Raw genomic sequence first — 21574 nt, 5'->3', positions numbered from 1 at the left:
CTTTTTTTTTTTTTTTTTAAGCTGCTTGTTTGGAACAAAACAAAATGCATATTGCATTGTATCCTTCCTGCTTGCTGTTTTTCTCTTAATTTTAAAAGTTATGAGTTGAGGATAAAGTATAAATAAGGAGAAATATGCACAAGAATACCTATTAAAATAACTCCCGTCAAGTTTGATGGGTTTAACTTCAAGGGATTAAAAGATAACTATTTTGGATTAATACTTTGCGTGGTTTTTTTTGTAATTAAGAGTGTATATAAACTCGTGGTGTGTTATGGCAGTTTTAAGTGGTTGTAAGAACATTAAAACAGGTCTTAAGCTGTGTTTAACTTCATTTGACAGCAAAGAAGACATCTTGGCCAGAGTAAATCCAAAACTCTTTCCAGTGGGGCCTCAGAATCATCTTTGGAAGGAGGAGAAATTTCCTTTCTACTTTAATAAAATGAACCTTTCCAGAATTCTCCCCCTTCTCCTGCTGTCTAACCTTTACCCTCTGGACTTAGGGGCTTTTTAATTGCAGGTCAGGAAAGGTAGGAAGAGCAGAATTTCCCCCCACAGCAACCTTGCTCCTGGCATTGGGAAATCTGCCCCTGATCTTGGAAGAATGCTTCTTGTCTACATTTGTCTTGGTACAGCAGCAACAGGCCTTAAGGATCCCTCCACATCTGGAAGTGCAGAGCAGTACTTTGTCAAAAACATCATTCTTCAGCTCTTCTGTGCAACTTTCCTTAAGCTGCCTATATCTTCAAGCAATTAACAGTCTCCTTATACCCAGCCCACAATCTCTTCTGCTTTAAGTACACATCCTCTTGTTTGATTCCCTCTAAACATGGACTGTAACTGTTGAGCATCCCCATAAGAGACCTTCTTAGATTTAAAGGCAGTAATGCAATTTTCCCTTACCTATTTATTTTCTTAACCTGATTTTCTGTATTTTCCCATGGTCGCTACTTGTGGAGAGTTTTAAATTTTATAAATTAAAATTCAATTTAATTTAAAAAAAGTGTTGCCATGTTCTGTGTGCCAGGCGCTATGATGGATATACAGGTGAATAAAAACCAGTTCCCGCTCTGGGAACTCACATAGCTGTGTGAGAGAGACATGTAATGCCATCTAATTTAGCAGTATGGAAAGTTCTAGTGAAGCAGTATACACAAGGTAGTGTGGAAGCCCACTGGAGAGGGAGGTCAGGCAGGCCTTCAGCATGAGTAGCAGTTCATTCAGCAGAAAGGGGAACGAACAGTAGTACACGTGGCTAAAATGCCATTTACGACCAAGAGCTATGAAATGCATTGTAAGAGAAGGGCTAGAGAATTGGCTCTAAAGAACCAACAGCATTTCTCTTCTCTGGATAATCAGGTTAGTATTCCTGTTAGCCAAGAAAGCTTTTGTGTGGCATTTAGCTCTTTTATATAATTGGAATTTGCTGGTGACTATCTTTTAGCGAAAGTTTCCCTAGATCAGTATTTATTATTCCACAAATATAGCCCAGGGTCTATTGGAATAATACCATGTGTATGTGGCCATTAAGTGGAAGGCCAGCAGGAAGGCCAGGGACTTGAGAGCATCGACAAGAAGTATCTGCAGAAAAGGCAGAGGCGCTGGGTGGGTAGATGAGACAATAGGAACTAGAGGCCCTAGTGGATAGCTCCTTGCAAGGAGTCAAAGGGTTAAGGTGGTAGTAAGCGTGCATGTGTGGAGGGAGGCGTTAGAGATTCAGAGTTACCCAACAACTTGGCTTTATGAAGCACGTTCAAAATGAACAAGATGGGGATATGTTCACATATTTTCGGTATAAACGACCACAACTGGATTGAAATCACCATTTACATTATGTTCGGGGAAGGGGGAAAAAAGTCGACCCAGGCAGATTGAGGACTCTAAGATAAACTCTTGGCCACAATATTCGTACTAAAGGAAAATAGTAGGATGCCGAACGTCTGAGCTGGAAGGAATATTCCTGTGTGCAGAGTCTTGGATTGTTTGGCTCACTGCCTCCTTCGGAATAATCTAGGCCGCTTGCTGAAAATGCAGATTATTCCGCTGGGTCTCAGAACTACTGAATCGGAATCTGACGATGGAATCCAGGAGTGTTTTTAATAAATTCTGCAGGCTAGGAGGGCTTTATCTTGGAAAGGAAAAGAATTTAGTCGCAGACGATCCCTGCTCCTGCCTTCCCGACCTGGAACTCACGGTCCCGGGCTCACCCTGGTGCGTGCATCCCGGCTCACCTGGTCCACTCTACCTGCGGCCCGGACGCACGACCCCGCCCCCACGCCCGGCCGGAGCCCCGCCCATGGAGGGAGAGGGCAGGAGCGGCCGAGGCCCGCCCCCACGCCCAGCCGAGCCAATCGGGCGCTGCGATCTCAGACGTTGGGTTACGCGCGGCGGCGAGTGGGCCGCTGGGCGGAGGTACAGCTCCTATCTCAGGTTCCCGGCCCGGGGCTCGGCGGCCTGGCCCCCGCACGCAGCGAGCCCGGGCGGGCGGGCTGGCCGCGGCACCCCGCGCCCTTCCGCCAGGCCCGCCATGCAGGGCCCCGCCGGGAACGCGAGCCGCGGGCTGCCAGGCGGGCCACCCTCCACCGTCGCGTCCGGTGCGGGCCGCTGCGAGAGCGGCGCACTCATGCACAGTTTCGGCATCTTCCTGCAGGGGTTGCTCGGCGTCGTGGCCTTCAGCACGTTGATGCGTGAGTCCCGGACCCCCACCCTCCTGAGGCCCTGTACGACCACCGTAGGCCCAGCCCCTCCTCAGGGACCGTCCTGCCTCCAGAGTTAAGGCCTCACTGGGGTTCCTTCTGCCCGCGAGCCCGGGCTGAGCATTCCCAAACTAGAGGAGGCTCTGGCTCCCGACCCAAGGTCCCGAGTCCCTCGCCTTATCGCTGCAGCCTCTAGCCAGGGTTCACCCCACCTCTCTCCTATAGCTTGCACACGCCTCTCTTCTGAGATACCTGCCTAAAACTCGCGCCCCTCCTCCCCCGCTACCCTGTCATCGCGAATTAAGGCTACTCCACTTTCGGGCCCCAGGCCGTGAACCTCCAATTGAAACAGTCCTTTGTGCCCCCTCTTAGAGTCTCTTCCTAGCCTCCCCTTCTCACTTTTAACCCTCATCTCTAAATCCCCAATCTGATGCTGGGCTTTTTCCTGCTCTTTCAATCCTCAAAGATTTGCTGTCTCCTTTCGGCTTTAAATCCCGCTACTTTGCCATACCTGGATTGTAAGGCCGTGCATTCCCTTCCCAGTACTACTCCTGCCTCCTCACCTTTTCCCCCAGCTTTATTTTCTGTTTTGGTTGGAGCAGGACCCACTGAGACTGCCTTCTCCCCACGTCTCCTCTTTCCCCTCCTTCCTGAACAGGGCCACCTGTTCCGCCCGTGTCCCAAGCTTTCCTAATTAAGTTGCTTCTCAAGCCTCCCCGGGCTGTTCCCTTTCCCAACCCACTTCTGTTATTTGTATTTCAAGTGTCTTTCCTTTCCATGAGACTTGGACAACCTAGTTGCTTCACGAAGGAGGAGGCTCAGAGGGTCTGGGGAGGTCTCGGAATCCCTGTACTAAGTCCCAGTTGGTTCTTCCTTGAGAGTTTCCTGATGGGGAAGAAAGCCCCAGGTGGCCCTTCTGGAAAACTAGAAGTTCCACCCTGTTGTCATGTGTGCTGTGTGTCATGGGTTTGTCTTGTTTTCTTGGCACACATCCTTCCCTTTATTCCAGTAACAGGAGGCTTTGGTGGGCTGTAGGCCTAAGAGTGCCCCTGTGATTGCATTTTGGGGGAAGGAAGGGTTATAGCTATCTGTACAGAGGCATTAATTCCAAAATGACTGGTTCTCAGAACTTCCCCACTGTGCTCACGTGGGCAGAGTGGGAAGTTTCTGCAGAGTGTGCTTCTTAGCACTGGGGAGGGGTCCAGCCGTTGTGTGCGTCTGTCCTATAGGATGGAGTTGCTGGAGTTAGAGTTCTGCTTCTTGTAACACAGGGCTTATTTGAGTGAGTTACCCCAGGCTTCAGGTAACCCTGAAGAGGCTGTTCTTGCGTGCTATTTTCTGCTGGTTGCCTGGCCTTGATAAATCTTACATCAAGTGCCCGATTGCATATGTTTGCCACTTTTTCTTTCCTTTTTAGTCTATACTAGCCTTGCTGTTTTCCCTGCTGAACAGATACCCACTTGTTTCCCCCAGGAATAATTTGTGACAACTTAGCCCAAATCAGCTGCTGACTTGGGTGCATGAACTGTATGTGTGTGTTTTCAAGACATTGTGCGTGGGGCTCCGCTCCCCTCCCACTTCGGCCACCTCCGGCTGGTTCTCCTTTTCTCTCTGAAGGAACTACAGGCTTACTTTGCACTGTGGTCCCGAACCTAAGATTTCCTAGCCTACCTCTGGCTATTTCCGTGGATTTGATTAATGCTGATGGCCTGATTTCTTCCTGAGGGCTTGATACTTGTGGTTGAGAGAGTGAAATGTAATTATGACGGGGCAAAGTGGCCCGCCGCTGAGAAGTGTGCCAGGTTGCCTGTGTTCAGAGTGATGGCACTGGCCCCGAAGCCTTCAGGGACACACTCGCTTTGCTTAATCTTCTGTGCGAACACGTGTGCAAACCCCACTGCAGTTGGTGCTTTCTGTATGCAAAGACCGGACGACAGCGTGGCCTTTTGCTCAGCGTAAGTTTGGACGTGGAGGGAGCTTGTGGAAATAGACGCGGGGTCCTGGGACAGTGAGGAGGAGGAGGGACGGGGAGAAGAGGTGGAAGGGCAAGAACTGTGTCTGCCCCAGCTCATCTCCCTAACTTGTTGCTTCTGCCCAGAGAACTGTGGGGCTTTTCCCTCTGGCCTTGCAGGGGTGGGGAGGCGGTCTCAGGGGGGCTGCCTTACATTCCGCAGTGACTTTGCTGGGGACAAGGAAAGAGGGTGGAGGGGGTCTCAGGGAAGTCCATCTGTGAGCAGTTTGGCTCTGCCCGGGCTTTGTCTTCCCAGACACGGCGTCGGTTCCCCAGCCCGGCAGAGCTGCTCACCAGAGTGCCAGGCTCCCACGACAGGGGCGTCCACCTTGCGGCCCTTGCGGGAGGTCTTGGTTTGTGAAGATGAGGCCACTCCATCCTTCACCATCAATTCCATTGTTTGTTTTATCAAGCATATTAAAAATTTTTTAAGTCTTTTTGAGAGAGCGCATAAGTGAGCCCAGGAGTGGGGGATGGGCACAGAGAGGAAGAGAAAGAGAGAGAAGCCCAAGCAGGCTCCTGTGAGCGTGGGGCCCGAAATTGGGCTCGATCCCACTAACTGTGAGATCACGACCTGAGCCGAAACCAAGAGTCTGATGCTTAACCGGCTGAGCCACCCAGGCGCTCCATTGTGGAGCATATTTTAAATAGCAGCCTAACAGTCCCTACCCTATTTGGGGTCACAATCTCTTCCCTCCTGAGTGCTTTTGTCCCCCTCCGCAGTGGGCTCCCTGCCTCTCTTCCCTGACGGGTCCCCAGCTCTGCGGGCAGGTACTGTCCCATTTTCCTGTCAGACCAGCTCTGTGCTGTCAGCCGCCACACAGGCTGAAGGACTTTTCATCACTTCACATGCTTGACTTTGGTGCATCCTCAGACCACTGTCTATGTTTCTTTTCCTACCCAGATCGCCACTTCTCCATTTACAGGTTGTTGTGTTTTTTACCTGGAGGGTTTTGTCCTGGAGGACAGCCTCTGATATATATATATAATCAAAATCCTCCTGAGATGTTAATATATATATTAATAACAATATTATATATAATAATATAAAATATATAGTTTATAACATTATTATCATATATGACATGTTATAACAATATATGGATTGCTACACAATATAATTATTATATTAATAATTAATAACATTATAGTATTATGTTAACATCTCAGGGGAGGATTTTGATCCTCAGATCTCCCATCGCAGTGCTTGGCTCTGTTGTGGGAGTTTACAGACGGTCTCGGCCCAGACGGTTGAGAGTTTGAGTGCCAGGTGTTGCATGCAGCCTTTCTTTGGGCTACACCAACTGTTACGGACCAGCATCCACAGGCACGTTTCAGTGTCAGCAACGCCTTGCTAAGTGGCGAGCTTTCCAGAGGCTCCGCCTAAGCTACCCTCTGTATGTGAGGAAAGCTGAACACACTCAGAGGCAAGCTTGTTAAGGGACTTCCCACTCCAGTTCTCCTGGGACGTCACTGAGAAGCCTTGGTGTCTGAGTAGAAAAATATGCTTTCAATGAGGGACTTGGTGGGGGTTGGGGGAGAGGAGGGCACCTGTTGGGATGAGCACTGGGTGTTGCATGTAAGCAATGAGCCATGGGAATCTACCCCCAAAACCAAGAGCACACTGTACACTGTTTGTTAGCCAACTTGACAATAAATTATATTTTTTAAAAAGTCAAAAATAAATAAATAGATGAGGGACTTGTCGTGACCTGCCTGCTGAGCAGTTACTCATGTTTTGGTGGCTTTATCTCCAGCCTGTGACTCGATGAAGTCACTCAGCCCAGAGTCACAGCTGAGCAGAGCTGACAGTCCCAGAACTCAGCACACAGGTCTGCTGCAGGACAGTGGCCCAGCTGCCAGCCAAAGGTCAGTGTTGACCAGTGTGTGTGTTGGCATTTGGGAGTGTTTACTCCCAGGACGTGTGATGCAAAGCAAACGCAAGCCTCCTTCACTGCGCACAGTTGAAGTTCTCGGCTGAAGTATAGACAGAATTGGTTTTTAGCACAACAAGCATTTTGAGAGCTTGGATAAATCTACCTGTGCCCCTTTTTGTGTTACAGATGTGAGGACTAGCCAGCTGGGTGAGGGTGTTGGTGTTTTACAAAAGCACTGCTGGCACTGAGAAATGATAGTGTTCCTGAGACTCAAAGTAACATCACAAACCAGTCTGCGCAGCCTTGAACTCTTAATCTTGTACAAGAGCCCCTGGCATTTTCTCACGTGGTGCACAGCCTTCCTCTGTGCTCTCTTCACATAGACCTGCTGGGACCACCCCTTCCTGGAATCATGTCTGCCTACCCTGTTCCAGTTTTATCGTGCAAAATGTCGAACATGCAGCAAAGATGGAAACTAATACAGTGCTAATACCATATCTGCCCTCTACCTAGGTTCAAGAAACTGTTCGTGTTTTGCCACATTTGTTTTCTCTCTTGTACTTTTCTTTTTTCTTTTTTCTTTTTTCTTTTTTTTTGGCCAAGCCATTTGAAGATAAGTTGCAGCCAGGATCATACTTTACCCCAAAAAATTTCAGCTGAGTCTCCTGAGAATGACAGTCTTCTACATAATCACAGTTTCACGATCATGCGTAAGAAAATGGATAACTCCACAATATCATCTAATATCCAGTCCATGTTCACGCTACCACACACGTCACAAATCTCTCATAGCTGGAGGTTTTAAAAACTGAGCCGGTCATGTTCCACACGTTCCATTTGGTTGTGTTTTGAAGTTACTTTAATGGTAGAAAAATCTCCCCCTACACACACACGCTCTCACACACAGTGTTGTTGTTTGTTTGTTTTTAATGGCCTTGCCATTTTTAAATTTTTTAATGTTTATTTTTGAAGGAGAGAGAGAGCACGTGCTTGCAAGTGGGAGAGGAGCAAAGAGAGAGGGAGACACCGAATCCAAAGCAGGCTCCAGGCTCTGAGCTGTCGGCACAGAGCCCAATGTGGGGCTCGACTCATGAACTGTGAGATCATGACCTGAGCCAAAGTCGGACACTCAACCGACTAAGCCTCCCAGGCGCCCCTTCTCTCTCTCTTTCTCTCTCTCTCTTTTTTTTTTTTTTTTTTTTTAAATTTTAACAGTGCAGGTGCATCATCATGTGCAGTGTCCCACATTCTGCAGCTTTCTGGGTGTTTCCTTGTGGTGTTTGAGCTGTTTCACTGACCCCTGTGTTTCCTGAGTTTGGTCTGGAAGAGGTTTTTTTTTTTTTTTTTTTTTAAATTTTAACAGTGCAGGTGCATCATCATGTGCAGTGTCCCACATTCTGCAGCTTTCTGGGTGTTTCCTTGTGGTGTTTGAGCTGTTTCACTGACCCCTGTGTTTCCTGAGTTTGGTCTGGAAGAGGTTTTCAATTAAGGTAACCTTTTTCTTTTTTTTTTTTTAACAGCAAGAACACTTTGTAGACATGGCTGTGTGCTTATTACACTGCACCAGGAAGCATGTAACATCAGGCAGACTTGCTATTAGTAATCATAAGGCTGATTACTTGGTGGAGGGGTGAGGTTTCTGGATCTCTCCCTTGTAAAGGTACATTTTCCACTTTGCGATGAATAAGTTTTCTCTGTGGTGGTGATGATATGTTGAGATGGCATGAATATCCTATTCTGTGGTAACTGTTCACTCAGTGGTCACCTGGTAAGATAATGAAACACAGTGATGGCTGAACTGGAGCTCAGGAGAGAAGGCACCTGTCTCTGGGCCTGGCACTCAGCACACACTCAATAAACACTCAATAAATATCCGTTTCCTTTCCTCCCTCCCGAGCGCCAGCCAAAGCTAAGGAAGACTTCCCTTTTTCTTTCCCAAGCTGGTATTGTGCCCACAGGGGAAAGGAGGACGGCCAATGTTAGTGTGGTGGCCGGTTAGGAGTCTTTAGTTTTAGAAAGTTTTCAAGGTTTCTAAACACTGATTTATCTGGTATAGCGTGGACCCATAATGGTGATCTACTCCTTTATTTATAGTAAAACTTAATTAATTTGGAGTAAAATCTGGGCAAGAGGGAGTTGTCTGAATTAGAGGACAATCTGAGTTGTAGAATAATTTAAAGAAATGCATTTTTTTAGCCTTTTAAATACATCTGTTTGTCAAGCGTTGCCCTATAGGGGCCTGTAAAGCCTCTACTGCTTTAATCTGTTTAAAATCCTTTGCAATTAGTATAATATTTGCATGAAGATAAGTCCCTTTGAAGGAATTTTAGGGGTGGTTAAAAATAGCAGGATCCCTGGCTCTAGAACCAGTCTGACCTGGCTTCCACGTCTGCTTCTGCCACACTGTGCCCTTGAGCAACCTATGTATGTTTCCCGAAGGTTCCCTTTGCTCCCCAGTAAGAGGAGAATCAGTTTTCTGGAACTGTGGGGATTGGAAAGAATGTCTGTAAGGAAGCTGGATCAGTTATCAGGCTCATGTAAGGGGCGGGGGGTGGAGTCATCCCCATTGTTAGTACACTATTTGCACTCGTGAGTCCCATTGAAGAACATTTCACAAGTGCTTGAGTAACTCGTTTTCTGAATTAGGTTAAAAATTTCCCTTGCCGTCTTGTTTGCACAGCATCTTTACCTTCAGCCCTATTTTCATAGACTGCACAGTGGTAGGAAATGTCAACACAACCGGCACAGAGCTGGTGAATTCCAAATTAGCATGTACCCGAAGCAGGTGGCTAGAGTTCAGGTAATGTTCTCCTTTCATCACCTCGCCCTGCCCTGTGTTTTCACCTGCAGAGCCTCACATGGGCCTGGAGAGGGCAGTGGATGGAATGAGGCAGCCCGGTTACAGGTGGTTAACCTGTGTCCAAGTCCCTGGCGGTAAGGTGTGATCCTGTGGTGGCAGGTGGTGGCGCCGGCCACTAGAGCCGATGTCTTTCCTGCTGCTTACTCTGTACTGTGCTGGCTCTTCTGCCCAGCACTTGATGGACCTCCCAGGTGCTCTGGAAGGAATGGGGACAGTAAACAAGGTCCTGGTTAGTAGCTGTAGAGCTGAAATGTAAGCCCGATCCATCAGACTCCAAACCCCCTTAGACGCTTCCTCTACTCCAGCCTGCCTTCTTCTGGCCTCTCTTTCCACACAGGCGCGCCCTCTGATTCCCCTAACCCCTGCCTACTTCGCCTCGTTTTTTTCCTGTTTAAACTACTCTGATTTTCTTTCTTAATAATTTTTTTAATGTCCAAAATGTTATCGGGAACTTCAGGCTGCTTTATGGCCATTGATCTCATGAAAATATACATTTGAACTGACTTAACCCGTCATCTTGTGCACGTACGAGTTACATCCAAGGTTTGCTTTCCCAGCCCGGGCCTTCGTGCGGGTTCTCTGTGGCTGCGTGAGGATGGTGGTCGTACCCAGGGACGGAGCCTCCCGGAGCCCTGGGGAGGGGGTGCCCAAGTCCATTCAGGAACTGGTGAGGAGGAGGCCTATCCACAGCCCTCCTGCTGTGTTTCCCTGGGGCCTAAGGAGTACGGCTAATACCCTTGAGTTAGAGATAGCCCTAAATTCTCCTCTTCCTCACATGTGCGTAGAAGTAGCCTGTGAGTCTCTCAGACACTCCACTACTGGAAAGGTACCCGTCTAACCCAGGGTGTTTCACCTTGACACTGTTGACATTTGGAGCTGCAGGGGTTGTCCTGTGCATTGCTGGCTGTTCAGCATCCCTGGCCTCTGCCCACCAGCTGCCAGTGGCACCCTCCTCCCTCAAGCTGAGGCAGATAGAACTGTCTCCAGACCCTGCCCAGCGTCCTGGCGGGGAGGGTGCACAGCTGGCCCTGTTAAGAACTGCATGTGACCAGTTTGTGGATCACTCAACGAACTCTCGGGGGAGCCCAGGAGAGCAGATTTGGTCAGTATGTTGCCCCTGAAGGATGAGAACGGTGCACCGTCAGGGCTTGTTGAGGGCCTGGGTGCCACGTGAGGTGCTGGGTGCTGCCTCGACAAGGGACTGCGGGCACCCACACCCCGTCCTTGGGGGCTTTTGGCTGGAGTGGGCTGTGGCCTGGACAGGGCCAGGGGGGTCATGGAAGCTTCGGGGCGGGAGGGACAAGGGGTTCTGCCTGCAGCTGGAGAAGTGACCCTGGGGGAGCCCTGCTTGAGCTCAGCGCCAGGAGGGAAGCAGTGGGAAGGGAACATGTGGCAGTGAAAGCCGAGGTCCAGAGGAAGTTGTGGGCAGGGCCGTCCTGGGGGCTGGAGAGCACGGGACACAGGCTCCCAGAGAAGGTGGCCGAGTGTTCCAGAGGCTTCTAGACAGCTTTCCTTGTTCGGCTGTGGGCGTCTTTCCCTATAGCTTGCACTTAAGAAGGAGGGTGAGTTAAATTATTGGATGACAAGTCGGCTTCTGCATTTACCTCATGCTCCATTTGGACTATTTCTCGGAGAACCTTTCTTTTGAAGCAATTTTATCATATCCCAGTTATTTTTTATTTTTGGTTTTATTTTTTTAATGTTTATTTGTTTTTGAAGCAGAGAGAGAGAATGTGTGCAGGGGAGAGGCAGAGAGAGACACAGAATCCAAAGCAGGCACCAGGCTCTGAGCTGTCAGCACAGAGCCCAATGTGGGGCTCGAACTCACAAACTGAAATCATGATTTGAGCCAAAGTCAGATGCTCAACCGACTGAGTCACCCAGTCGCCCCTGGAGAGAGATTCTTAAGCAGTCTCCACGCTCAGTGTGGAGCCCAACACAGGGCTGGGATCATGACCTGAGCCGAAATCAAGAGTCAGTCGCTCAACTGACTGAGCCACCCCTGCTCCCCCATCATGTCCCTTTTGGATCTCATGGGGTCCCCCTGAGGAACAGGCTGTCCAGCTCCAGAGACCTTGCTTTTAGCTAATAATCGAAGCACTTCCTTGTTGTTAACCAGCTTTGTTGGCTGTCCACCACATTCCACCCAGGTGTAGAGGAAGCAGGCATGGTCCCGGCCTTGATCCTGGACAGCTGCCAGGTGTGGCCGCAAGACTGATGTCAGGGCGAGCATGGTCTGTGAGCATGGTCCCAGGTTTTGGTGGGCTTGGGCTCTGCTAAAGAATGTCTTATGAGAATGCCAGTTATCGGTACATTCTAGAAACCCTGTACCTACCACAGAAGGGTCATCAGTCACTGAAACCACCTCTGTACCTATGACAAAAAGACTTTGAACTGGAGTTACTGCAGTCCTGTCTTAGCATCTGACACATCCCTCCCACCTCTCCTTTCGTGTAGAGTGTCCTCTTCATTCTAAAGGCCACGTCGTGCTGTAGTCATGCCCAGAGCCGCTTCGTGTGAGGCTGGGCCTTACCTGGGGTGGGCTTTCATGTGGGGGCAGAGGAGTGGCACGCGGGTAGGGGAAGAAGTGTCACTCGGTTGGCTGGGGCACTCGACCAGTGTTTTTTCTTGACTCTAAAATTTCTTTGAAAGACTTGGTGTTGCGTTATCTATGGCTTTTCCTATCCTCAGTCAGTGAGAGGTGTCATGCTTTGTCTTTAGTTTTCTTTTTCATGGACAAAGTTGTATGCACAGTAGTTCAGGACACAGACAGGACCAGCCTTATATTTTTCATATGCTCACTTCTCTCAAAATGCTTTTCTGCCCCCAGCTTTTGTTCTAGTCCATGGACTTCTCTAGACTCTTTTTTTTTTTTTTACATTTATTTATTTTTGAGAGAGAGATAGAGACAGTGTGAACAGGGGAGGGTCAGAGAGAGAGGGAGATACAGAATCTGAAACAGGCTCCAGGCTCTGAGCTAGCTGTCAGCACAGAGCCCGACGCGGGGTTCGAATCCATGAACCGTGAGATCATGACCTGAGCCGAAGTTGGACGCTTAACCGACTGAGCCACCCAGGCGCCCCAGACTCCTCTAGACTCTTAAGCTCATCAGTGTTCCTCATGGGCTTTTCTGTTTTCTTAGAAGACATCTTAGTAACATGAAAAATGATGTAGAGCACGAGGTACTGGCATCGTCCCAGTTAAGCGACGAGCTCAAGAACGCGCTCCTGCAGGAGCGAGGCACATCGCCTCTCTTGCCCAGACCTGAGTGCCGTGTGAGCCTCTTGACGGAGGGGGCGGCAGAGCGCCAGAGCGGGTTTTCTATCTGGGTGATGAGTTTGGGCCCAAAATATTTGCAGGTCGTCCTGAGGCAGCCAACTTGAAGATTATAGGTCTGCTGTTTCCACTGCTGTTCCCACCCTCTGTCTGAGTTCTGTAGGGAATGGGGCTCCAGAGCCTGGGAAAGAGAGAGGTGGCTGTGGAGGGTCCTGCAGACACAGTGGAGGGGGCCTGGGTAATTCTACCCCAAATTTCTCTGAGAAATCTCATCAGTTGCTGGGAAAAAGCAAAAACAAAAACAAAACAAAAACATGAAATGAGAGTTAACAAGAATGTTGTTGCCTTTCAGTCCACTGAGCAGATTACATACGGGTTTGTTTTTTTCTTCAGTGTGTTTAAGTAAATAACTTACCAATACCCCTGCTGTAATAGGTAACAATCGTCAGTGAATACAGCCGGCAAACACACTGTAGTCTTGCTGTGGACCTCCGTAGTTCAAGGGCCACTGCTATGGATGAGACAATATTCTGCGTACAGCTTTTTTATACTGATCTTGTTCCTCCCAAAACGGACATGCTTGGGCTGGGCCACTGTGGACGTGGCTTAAGCTGAATTTTGGTCTGTGGTGATGCGAGGGACGAGGGTGAGGAGAGGTGATGGGGGGCGGGCAGTTGCCGTCTGAAGGTGTTCATAGCTGGTGAGCCGCTGAACCATACCAGGGAGCCACTTTGTCCTCATTCACGCTGCCCATAGGTGCCAGGACTGTTATGTCGCAGGCCCTTCTTTGCCTTGAACTCAGGTGGTGTGACGTCCTGGCGTCTTGCAGGACAACTAGGCTCCTGGACCTGGGGCCCCATACTCCCTTTTCTGAACTCTTTCCATGCTGCAGACAGTGCAGCCACCGTGGTCTGCCCTGTAGCCTAAGCCAAGAACAGTAATGCTACCGGACACTAGGAAGCAGCAAGATGCCCCGGGCCGCACTTCTCCCAGCCCCTGCACCTGCCAAACCTGTTCCTGCCTCTTCCCCTTACTCAGAGCCTTTCCCCTGAATGCTTTTCTCCTTCCTTCCCACCTAGCCACATCCTCTCCAGCTTCCAAGAAACCTCCCCCTAATGACCTTTGCTCATACTGGTCTCCTTTGAAGTTGCAGGACAGTCATTGCTAATCAGGTACCACCTCCATGTGACTCTGCCTCTCATTGGGCCTCGGCCGGCTTACCGGCCAGGCTCGGGGCTGGCAGGTGCTGGTGCTGTGACTGGGTGCTCCCCACCCAGAAGCTGGTCAGGAGGACAGCAGTGAGACTTAGGGCCCATAGTCTCTTTTGGTCTTAGACTAGACCCTCCACCTTTCTTTGTTTTTCTTGGCCTTGACACTTTTTTAATTAGTTAATTTTTTATAAGTTTATTTATTTTTGAGAGAGAGAGAGAGTCTGCAGGGGAGGGGCAGAGAGCAAGGGAAAGAGAGATCCAAAGCAGACTCCACACTATCAGCACAGAGCACGATGACGGGCTCAAACCCATGAACCATGGGGTCATGACCAGAGCCAAAACCCAGAGTTGGATGCTTAACCAACTGAGGCACCCAGGTGTCCCTGGCCTTCATGTTTTTGAAGAGTACGGGACAGTGGTTTTATAAATGTCCCAGACTAGGTTCGTCCGATGTTTTCTCCTGGTTACATTCCGGTTGGGTTTTTTTTTTTTTTTGGGGGGGGGGAGGGCGGGCGGGAGGGTTGCTGCATAAGTGCTGTTGTGACCCCCTCAGTGCATCAGAACTTGAGGCACCTGACGTGGGTTTACCCCAGCTCTGGGGAAGTTCTCATGATGATTTGAGGAATGTGGTCCCTCTAGGTCTCTCCACCGAATGAAAAATGTTTCCCTCTTGTAATTAATAAGTAAATTGTGGGGAGGTATTCTGAGACTGTGCAAATGTAAGATGTGTTTTCAGTCTTGTTGTAAAGCCTCCCCTGCTTGGGAGGTCAGAGCACAGGCTCTGAAGGTATTTTGGCCAAAGGTGCTTTGGCCAGTGTTTGATCTGATGACAATACTGAATCACATTTTTTAGTGCTTCTTATGTGCCAAGCCCTGTAAGTACCATAAATATATGTTAACTCATTTATTTCTCACATTAGCCACATGAAGCAGGTACTCCTGTTATATTGTATACCTGGGGAAACCGAGGCACACAGAGGCTGAGTGAACTGTCTAAAGTTGTGACAGCCACTAAATGGAATCCTGGATTTCAGACTGGTGGGTTTCACCACATTGTGGGGACTTTCCACTGCTCTGCCCACCCGTTGTGTGCAGTGTTCACGTGTAGTTCATGACATGGGGACACTGCTTTCCTAACCTCTATGGACTTCCTGTCTCCTCTGCACATGGAATTCCTTAATACCATTCAATTCCCATTGTCTTTCATCTGCTTGGTTTTCCTTTGAGAGCATCATTGGAATCATTTTTGTAGTCCTGATAGGTGTGCCAGGAAAAAGCCATAGACTTTTCCTTTTGAGATTGGAATCCTGTAGGGCTTGTCATTGAAGTCTGAGGACTCTCTCCCATGTGGGTAAATTTAACATTTGAGCCTGTACAAAAGTGGGTAAAGAGACTTTTGCCAGTGAAGGAATCACTGGTATAAAGCTTGCCCATCTTCTGTAAGCAACCAGAAAACAGACCAAAACGTGTGAAACAGCTCTTTGTAGATACTGGGCAACAGGCAGCTCAGGATAGGGGTCCCTGAGAGAAAGAAAATAATGAGGTGAGAGCCCTGTGGTCTTTATGCTGGAGGCAATTTCCAAATCCCAAGCAGAAACCCAAGCAGAGCCAGCAGCCTCGCCAAGTTGAGAAAACAGAGTTGAGGAATGCAAGCAGTTGGAATTTCCAGGGACAATGTGGAGAAGAAAAGAACTACGTAGAAGAAAAGCTCTAGACATTTGCTCAGGGGTCTCCTCAAGTCTCTTTCTGAACATTGATCTGTGCGTGCATGAGGTAGAACTCATGCGGTAAAGCCAAGAACAGCTGCTGGGAAGCTGTAAGCTCAACTGTTTCTAGGGCTGGGAGACGTTTTTCTTCCCAGTTAGGTAAGAGGCCTTGTTGAATGCTGGAAGCATTGGGTGGACACCTTAGAAAGATTTTATCTTATCTGAGAAAGTTGCTTTGCATACTTAACTGCCAACCCGGGAAAGGGCACAGAACTTAAAAACAAGCCTGATACCGTACACAGAAATTGACCGGCAATATATCACAGATCTGGATGCAGAAGTAAAATCTCTGACACTTCTAGAAGGAAACATCAGAGAATGTCTTTGTGACCTCGGTATAGGCAGAGAGATCGTAGGACACAAAAAGCTTGAACTTAAAAAAAAAAAAGAAAAGAAAAGAAAGAAAGAAAGAGAGATAAGTCAGACTCATCTAAATTAAGCATTTCTGACATTCAAAATAGACTGTAAAGAAAACAGAAAGGTAAGCTGTTGACTGGGGAATAAATATCTGACAAAGGACTTGCATCTAGCATTGGTGAAGAATTCTAACAACTCAGTTAAAAAGCAAACAGTGTTATTTAGTAATAGGCAAAGGATTGGAATAGGCATTTTTCTGAAGATGTGCAGGTGGCTAATAAGCACATGAAAAGGTATTCATCAGGGAAATGCACATTAAACAACGATACCACTGAGTACCCACAAGGATGGCTAAAATTAAAAAGAATGACAATACCAAAAGCTGAAGAGAATATGAACTTTGGCATCCTTGTATATTGATAGTAGAAGTGTAAAATGATACAACCATTTTGGAAAACTGAAAGTTTTATTAAGAAAATCACACCTGGCATACCACCCAGCAATGTCACCCCTAGATGTTTACTTAAAACAAGGCCACAAAAAGGACTTGTACATGAATATTCATAGCAGCTTTATTCATAATTGCCCCAAACTGGAAACCATCCAAACGTTCATCAGCATGTGAATGGGTAGACAAATTGTGATCTATCCGAATGAGGGGATATGGTCAGCAACAAAAAGGAATGAACTACTGATTCGTGCAACAACATGGATGACATGCTGAACGAAAGATTCCAGCTCAAGAGAATACGTCCTATGTGACTCCATTGATATGAAATTCTAGAAACAGACTCTATAGTGACAGCAAGCAGATTAGTGGTTGCCGTAGAGTGCCAGTGGTGAGACCAACCACAAAGGAACAGGAGATAACTTTTGGAGGTGATGGAAATTACCATATTGGTGGTAGTAAGGGTCACATCAGTGTATACATTTCTCGAAATCCTTGAACTGTATTTAATAGGGGTGCATTTGGATATATAAATTATACCTCAGAATTGATTTAAAAGAGAGGGGGGAAAGGGGTTCCTGGGCGGCTCAGTAGGTTGAGCGTCCAAATCTTGATTTTGGCTCAGGTCATAATCTCACAGTTTGTGGGCTCAAACGCTGCATTGGGCTCTATGCTGACAGCACAGAGCCTGCTTGGGATTCTCCCTCCCTCCCTCTCTCTCTCTCTGTCTGTCTGTCTCTCTCTCTCTCTCTCTCTCTAACTGCCCCCTCCTCATGCTGTCTGTCTCTCTCTCAAAATAAAAAAAGAAAAAAAAGAGAGAAGGGGCAGAAGCCTCAGAATGATCGAACTGTTTTATAGACCTAACTGCTTACTGCAGCAACCTCGGTACTCACTAAAGGAAGGCCACAAAATCCAAATACTTAACAATGTGGCAATCATAATATATAGCTTCTAATCAAAAATTACGGGACAGATGAAGAAGCAGAAAATTATGACCTATAATCAGGAGAAAAGTCAGTCCGTGTAAATGAACTAAGAATGGAACACAGGAGGAAGTCAAATAACAAACAGAGCCCCAGTGACCCATGGGAAAATAGCAGAGGGCCAACCTGTAATTGGATTTCTAGAAGAGGCAAAAGAAAGGGCAGAAAAGATATTTGAAGACTAATGGCTGAACATTTTCCAAAGTTGATGAAAACTGCAAACACAGATCCAAGAAGCTTCATAAACCCCAAGCAGATGAACCACAGAAAGTAAATGACACTAAGCCACATCGTAATCAAATTGCTGACGAACAATGACAAAAAGAAAATTGTGAAAGCACCAAGAAGAAAAAAACCTCAGTACAGAGAAACATAAGAACTGATACATACTTTTCATCAAAGTATTCAAACCAGAAGACAGAGGAACAACATCTGTAAAGTGCTGAATGGAAAACCTTGTTACCCTAGGATTCTCTGTCCAGGTAGAAATAGCTTTCATAAACAAAGGCAGGAAAGGGGCGCCTGGGTGGCTTAGTCGGTTAAGCGTCCAACTTTCGCTTAGGTCATGATCTCGCGGTTTGTGGGTTCGAGCCCCGCGTCAGGCTCTGTGCTGACAGCCAGCTCAGAGCCTGGAGCCTGTTTCAGAGTCTGTCACTCCCTCTCTCTCTGACCCTCCCCTGCTCACGCTGTCTCTCGCTCTCTCCTAGAAATAAATAAAACATTTAAAAAAAAAAAAAAAAAGGCAGGAAAAAAAAACGGATGAAGGCACTTTGATCCTTCCTTACCCAAAGCAAGTGACCCCAGTCCTTACATACTATCTTATCAACTTAGCTCTTGGGCCCTTTTACAAATTTTGTCAACTCCAGTTGTAATCTCAGGAGCTATGTCTGATGGTAGGAATTATATAAATTGGGGAGAAATTGAGTCACTTTCCTAATTTTAAAAAATCACCAGTACCACACTAAGAAGAAGCAGTGCAACAGTGTGGCTCTGGGCTCCGAGAGGCCATGTGGGAAATTACAGTCCCAGTGTCTCCGTTTGTGGTCAAATAGTCTGCCCTGCCCTGCTCAGCTGACGCAGGCCATAAGTGCCAGGACCTCGGCCCTTCTTGGTACCCCTCCCTCCATGGGAATATTTGGGTCCACACTGCCCTAGTCAGCAGACTTCATTGCACTGATTGGATGCCCCCTTGTTTCGGCAAGCGAGAAGCTGAATTTGGCTGAAAACACCTTTTTGGTTGTTTTTAGTAACTACCAAAGGGGAAGGGAAAGCTCCTGTAGGGTTGGACAGAAACACTGGTGATTCCTTCTAGTGCCTGGTTCGGTTTTCCTTCCTTGGAGGGTGTTAGCTAGCCAGGGCAACAAAGAGCATGAGTGTGTTGGCAAAGATGGAATTGAAAAGTAAAGGAGCAGCTTCCAGGTCCCCCTGAAAATGTTCATCCATTCCACATTCAGTAAAAATTTCCTGCGAACATAGAAGGGCACATGTGGCAGCCAGCCTCCACAACAGACCCCAGTGATCCCCACTCCTGATATTCACACCCTGTGAATATCCCACATCGCATCAGGGTTAGTCTCTGTGACCAATAGAATATGGCAGAAGTGATGGTATATCACTTTGGAGGTTAAATTTTTAAAAACTGCAACTTTTGTCTTGGGTGTACTCCCTCTTGGATCATTTGCTCTGAGAAAAGCCAGCTGCCATGTCTTGAGGACACTCAGACAATCTTTGGAAGGACCCTTGTGGTGAGGAGCTGAGGGGCACATCCAACAGCCATGTGTGTGAACCTTCTTGGAAGTGGCTCTTCCAGCCCCAGTCCAAGCTTCCCATGCTTTGTAAGTTTGCAGCCTTTTAAGAGATCATGAGCCAGAACTACCCAGCTAAGCTGATTATAAATCTTCAGTGTTTTAAGCCACCAAGTTGTAGAACAATGTGTCACATAGCAGTGTGTAACTAATACAGTGAAGATGTATGTGAGAAAAGTTTAGGAGACTTGATCCCTGTTCCCCAAGAGTCTGTGATCTATTTGGAAGACAAGTCACTTGAACCAAGTAACTAATAATTCCAGACTTCTATGCTGAGTGGCCAAAGAGGGTCAATTTTGGTACATCTCTATATTGGGTAGATAAGTGAGAGCGTATTGATTGGATTTCATCTTGGTGAGTGGGCTGAGCCCTCAGAGGTGGTTGAAGCAAGCCCAGAGACACCAGTGGCTATCTCATCCAAGACAAGAGTTAGCTGCTTCTATAACCTTTCTTTTAAATTTTTTTTCATGTTTGTTTATTTTTGAGAGAGAGAGAGAGAGCTGGGGAGGGACAGAGAGAAAGAGAGAGAATCCCAAGCAGGCTCCACACTGTCAGCACAGAGCATGGAGCTCAGTCTCACTAACCAAACTGAGATCATGGCCTGAGCTGAAATCAAGAGCCAGATGCTCAACACACTGAGCCACCCAGGTGCCCTGGCTGCTTCTTTAGTCTTAAGAGCCTCAGAGAAGCAACTTGTCACATTTTTCTATTTGCCAAGCCAACCTGCTTGCTCACTGCTTGTATTTTAACTGGTAGGAAATCAGAATTTCTTCAGTCCACACAAGATTATTGAACAAGATACATTTCAGACTAATTTGTATAATGAGCCTCTAAGTTATGTGTGGGAGGAAAACGGACTAGTAATTGAAATGGAGCCTATTCGTTCTGTGTTCACAGTGACTTTTTACATGTGTTCAGTCTTCTCAGTACCTTTTTTGTAAGGACACAGTTGATGGATCTTCCTTTCCACCCCTCTTCCAAAGATACCAGCAGCTCAAGGAATTCATATTTCAATGCTGAGAGAGAGGAAGTGCTAAAGTTCTGGCTTGTGTACAGTATAGAGCTTTGTTCTGTAGAGTCTTTCTTTGTATAGAATGTTTGTTCACTGCCCTGAGACCTCAGTAAGTCTCTTCCTAGCCACCTGCTCTTCCCTTGTCCCCAGCATATACATAGGCATGGTCACCTCTCTCCTGATACTTGTGTCAGGTTATTTTGGTCATTTCCTGACAGAGCGTTCTGCTTTCTCTGGGTTGTGTACTTGCCCACCCACGTGAGTGGCACAGCCACTGGTGCCTCTTGCGTGGCCTCAGATGTGCCAAGATGCTTATCATTTAGGTCTCCTGCAGGTCGCTCAGTGGACCAGCAAGCCCAAGGGAAGCATGCTCCCTGGCACTATCGCTGGGTTGGAGAGTCTGAGGACAGGTAGGGCCCTGTGCCTCCTTTTCTCCCAGCATCTCATGAATTGTGTCTGGTCTTCCTGATAAAGAGCTGGCATAGGCAGGCCTGTTCGAAACAGCGAGTAGCCAGTCCAGGGTGTTGTGATTTTCTGAGATGGGTATTTATGTTCGTTCTAGACTTCTGAGAAGGTGGAAGGCAGATGTGTTGTGAGTCCCAGAACAGCACCCAGCAAGCCCCTCTGTAAAACCCAAGCTGCTCAGACAGCTTTCCCTCACTGCCTGTGGCTGTAATTTGTTGCCCCTCCTGCCCCAGGAGAAAGATGGAAGCAAACCTCCCTTTTGACTTGCTCTTCATCCAGGCTGTCTGCCTAGCCTGCATCCCTGCGGCCACTCACTCTGCAGTCTGTGTAATGGGACGATTGCAAAAAAAATTTGAAAGTGCCTCTTGTGACCATCGTGCCACATGATGGTAGTTTGTTAGTATCCTCATGGAAGAATTGGAGGGATCCCACTAGACAGGTGGACAGAGTGAACACTGGGAGTTGAGAAATGCTAATTTGACTCAGATCCGCCTTTCTTAGGGCAGCCCAGCGCTCCTGGTCCTAAGAGTCACAGTCCCTTTACGTCCTTCCTCTTCCTTTACTGGTGTATGCACTGCTCACCTGTCCCTCTCACCCCCTCCACCTGTTGTTCTACATGGAGAAGAGGAGAGATAGCTGTGAGCAGAACCCAAGGCACCTGCAGCATCCACCAGACCACTGTGGACAGGATCCCCACTGCCTGCCGAGGAGGACTTCCGATGTTGTAGGTGCTAGGCGCCTGATGACCCAAAAAGTAAGGTCTCAAGCATCCTTGAGGTCAGCTTATTATTGCAGAGTGAAGTCTCC

At 47.7% G+C, this 21574-nt stretch overlaps 1 protein-coding gene across 1 annotated transcript in view; it reads left to right on the top strand.

Moving 5' to 3' along the window:
- The first annotated feature begins 2410 nt into the window (after nucleotides 1-2410).
- STIMATE (STIM activating enhancer) overlaps nucleotides 2411-21574 on the top strand; it is a 54658-nt gene continuing 35494 nt past the window's right edge. Inside the window, exon 1 of the mRNA XM_039243666.1 lies at nucleotides 2411-2687. Coding sequence (XP_039099597.1) covers nucleotides 2528-2687 — 160 coding nt within the window. The 5' untranslated portion in view covers nucleotides 2411-2527. The remainder of the gene's footprint in view (nucleotides 2688-21574) is intronic.

This window comes from Hyaena hyaena, unplaced genomic scaffold (genome assembly GCF_003009895.1).
Source record: "Hyaena hyaena isolate Hyena2069 unplaced genomic scaffold, ASM300989v1 scaffold_231, whole genome shotgun sequence".
NCBI classification, from domain to species: Eukaryota; Metazoa; Chordata; class Mammalia; order Carnivora; family Hyaenidae; genus Hyaena; species Hyaena hyaena.
This window is presented reverse-complemented; position numbering and strand designations above follow the sequence as displayed.